Consider the following 3,667-nt stretch of genomic DNA (forward strand, 5'->3'; position numbering starts at 1 on the left):
GTTAGAGCTGCTACTACTGCTACTTCTAGAGCTTTATTTAAGTATGTGTAAAGTCACAGTTGCATCACTATCATCAGGTATTAGTCACACCCCTTAGTTCATTTTAGGGCAGCGTGGTAGTAACAATGAAGTGTGAATGCTAATTTCATTTAAAAAAAAATACGCACACATTCCAGTCATGTGAGTCGCACTCAACCAGGCGTGCCCACCTGCTGTTGCCGTACTGATTATATCAAAAGAAAAGACAAACCCAGCTTTGATTGGAAAGCAAGCCTCTAAGTTAGTGCTTCTGTTGTTTAGTTTGTCTTCACTGTTATCACCTGATTTCTTTTATTACTTCAACTCACTGTATTCATTAACATACGATTAATGCATTTCCTACCCTACTCAAAGTTTATTTCTCATAACTCGAAGCCTGACCTTGATCTATCATGTATCTGTCTAACCACTAACCCCAAAAATTTCCCACTTCCTCTTGAGAGCATTTTAATCTGTACTGGGTCCAAATTAGATTGAAAAAGCAACACACACACACAATTCATTACGTGTCACCTCTCCCCCTGATTCTGGTAAGTGTGTCTGTATCTAAGCGTAACAGTCCATTTACTACCAAAGTAACCCCACCCACCTGTCACTTTGCCCTACCGAGATGAATCACCAAGTGACGGTATACTGTACAATAACCTTCCCCATTTCCTCGTGTCTGTCTGTCTGTCTGTAATGTGAGGGTGTGTGTGTGTGTGTGTTTGTCCCTCCTTCTCTCACTTAACTTCCACAAAACTCCCACAAGTCAGTGCGGAATGACAGGATAAGTTAAAAAGTAAAACATAACTATCGCAGTGAGTTTAAATACTTTATTTAAAATAGAATAATAAGACAAGTTAAAAAAATATGTTCAATTCAGTCACGAAACTCTCACATGTGAGCTTTGTGAGGGAGACAGGAGAGCTAAGAGTTACAGTACATGTGTTTGAGGCCTGTCTTCGACACAATCTGACATCCTCCGTTGGGTTTTCAAGAATGAGACAGATGACAGTTCGAGAGTCAGTGCTGATTGACATTCATGTGTGATGTAAACATTCCACATTATTAGAGTATTTAAACCTGCTACAAAAATATATCTCCTTTGTGGCATGGCAACAGTACCCTCCGCCATCCCTCCATGCGTCTAAATGTCCGCTCTCTTAACGTCCTTGGATAATATTTATGTTGGACTACAGTTTCCAGTGGAACAGCGGCATTCACAGGCGAGCCCACCGGTTCTTTCATCTCTATAACAGCTCTGTTGTGTCTGTAGTTTTCTTTTAATGCAGCACATCCCAACTTTTCATACTTCCTCAAGAGCAACAGGTGCTCTGTCCATGTGAAACTGGGAGTTGAGTCTCTAGAGGTAATATATGTTGAAATGTCAGCCACAAACCCACTCCAGCTGGAGGCTGTCTGCACTCGACTGCTAACGTGTTCTCCCTTTTCGAGCATTTGGGAGCTTTTCAGCTCAAAGGGTTTTCCCTGTAACCATATCACAGCAGTCTCAATCTCCACTGAGTCGCAGACAGGCTTTACCAATCCCTTGCTGTTACTTGGTAAGGGCAACCTTCTTGAAATTATAAATAATACTGTCAACAGTTTGTATGGTAAGCTGGTTACAGTTTGTAAGGGAATTCCAACAGAAAGTCTTGGGCGACATGTGTCAGCGGCAGCTCTGGAACCTGGCTTGCCCCTCCACACAGCTCCAAGATGCGCTTCCTGCACAGCTCCTGCAGCGTCGGTTCCCATTTCCTGTAAGGGACACTCAAGCTCTTCTTAGGAGAATTGATGTAATGCTCCAAGAGGGCAAAGAGTGTTTGGAAAGACCGCTCGTTGCCCGCTAGTGAGAACTTCTGGCGCTTGTAGTCGATGCGCACGCTGACCGGTCCCGTCTTGGCGTGGTAGGACAGCGTGAAGAAGACGTCTTTCTGACGGCTATCGCGGATGAGGAAGCTGCCCAGCGGGGCGTCCCGAAGCATGCGGTGAGCGTCCTCCACTCCCAGGGGACCCCAGTAGAAGCCGCAGCGCTCGAGCTTGGACGCTGTGTCTGTGATGATTCTGCAGTCCTCCTTGCAGGTGAACGTCGGAAAGTGAGTCAGATAGACGGAGGGCGTTCTACGGTGTTGATTGGCTTGACGCTGAAGCTGCTCCACTTCGGTGCGAAGTGTTGAGGAGGAGGAGGAAGACAAGGATGAGGATGATGATGATGACAAGCTTGACAAGCGGGTCTTGTCATGGCCTTCGACCGTGCCGTCGGCTACCATCCTACAGGGGAGAGAGGCCCCAGACCCTCTCCCATCTCTAACCACCACACTGACATCCTGAGAGACAAACAGACAGAAAGGTCATTGACTTTTTCACTCACAACTGAGGCTAGCATCACTTTCACAGCAGCTTTGAAAAAAACCCAGACTTCTCAAAGCACAAAGAGCGCTGGTGTGCGCAGATAGACGAGAAACGCCTTGTAGTTTCCACTAAGCAGTTCAGCTTTGTTATGACTTGGATCTGCGGTTAAGCCGGCATAAAATCGACAGTGATGGTTGCCACAGCCAGACTACTGTACAATCCGTATCCCCCACACACACTCACACACACACAAGTATTTTACTGCTTCTTCTGCAATGACTTAAGCATCATTTAACTAAGAATTCAGATAAAATATTTACACTAAAATCCATTGACTTGATTTCTTTAAAGCATCCTGTTCTTATAAGCTATAAATAAAAAAATCAACAGTATCCTGTGTGTGATTAATGGTATTTTCCTTCCTTCTTTAACGCAAATGATCTAAAAGGAAAAGAAAAAAAACTTGCGCCACCAGTGGATGGAAGTTGAGCTAAATTCAAGGAAAGAGTAATGATTAACACTGGTGACGACCTGTGCTGATATCCGGCCGTTTACTCTTAAATCCGAGACGATCACATGTTGAAGCCCTTCAGACGAATACTTGACTTGTAAAGTTTCTTATGATTACCGTTCACTTCAGCCAGACTGCGCTCAGAGAAACCTGAGCCTGATCCATGGTTTAACATTTTTCTGAACGCTGTTTTCCCATAAAACAAAAGCAGCTACGATTCTCCATCGCCATTTTCCACCCCCCAAAAGCATCCCAACCAAATATATCATTTTTTTCTTTTTTATTTTCTTAATATATATATATGGAGAGAAATAAAGGCTCACCGTTTTGTTCTGACTGATGCAGCGGTTTAAGGATCCGTATGGTCTGTAATCCCAAAGTGCGAAAGCTGTGATGGCAAAGAGCAGAATTCCTTGCAAATAATCCCTCGGTTGTCAGGATGCAGGGTGCACAGTTGCATTTGGGGTTAACCTTTACACCTTCTGGGCTTTGAGCTCCAGCCGTTAGATTGTGTGTGTGAAGCCTGGTAAACAGTTCACAGGCTTTTTAACAGGCTTTGCTCCGCCTCCTCCTCCTCCTTTCCTAGAAACGAAAGTGAAACTAAGAGAGGACGATCGCTAGCTTACTCTTTCACTTCTTTGAACTGAAATTTCAAGAATTAAAAAAAAAACAAAACCGCAAAGCCACATGACAGCAGGACGTTTACAGAAAGAGGTGGTATATTCGAGTAATGGGAGCAGTTTTTGTTGGTGTTTAGATTGACTTCGTCATTAGGGGGTTGTA

General features: G+C 44.1%; 1 protein-coding gene across 1 annotated transcript; it reads right to left on the minus strand.

Moving 5' to 3' along the window:
* Positions 1-1,520: 1,520 nt before the first annotated feature.
* On the minus strand, positions 1,521-2,348 carry socs1a (suppressor of cytokine signaling 1a). Its single transcript, XM_084926432.1, has one exon. The coding sequence runs from the start codon at positions 2,289-2,291 to the stop codon at positions 1,644-1,646; it is 648 nt and encodes a 215-aa protein (XP_084782558.1). The 5' UTR covers positions 2,292-2,348; the 3' UTR covers positions 1,521-1,643.
* Positions 2,349-3,667: the final 1,319 nt, after the last annotated feature.

Source organism: Perissodus microlepis, chromosome 4 (genome assembly GCF_051167445.1).
Source record: "Perissodus microlepis isolate ML-2025 ecotype Zambia chromosome 4, ASM5116744v1, whole genome shotgun sequence".
Taxonomy (NCBI): domain Eukaryota; kingdom Metazoa; phylum Chordata; class Actinopteri; order Cichliformes; family Cichlidae; genus Perissodus; species Perissodus microlepis.

What these genes read in the sequence shown, in the direction of transcription:
- socs1a (XM_084926432.1), bottom strand. Translation starts at nt 2,291, where the DNA reads ATGGTAGCCGACGGCACGGTCGAAGGCCATGACAAGACCCGCTTGTCA.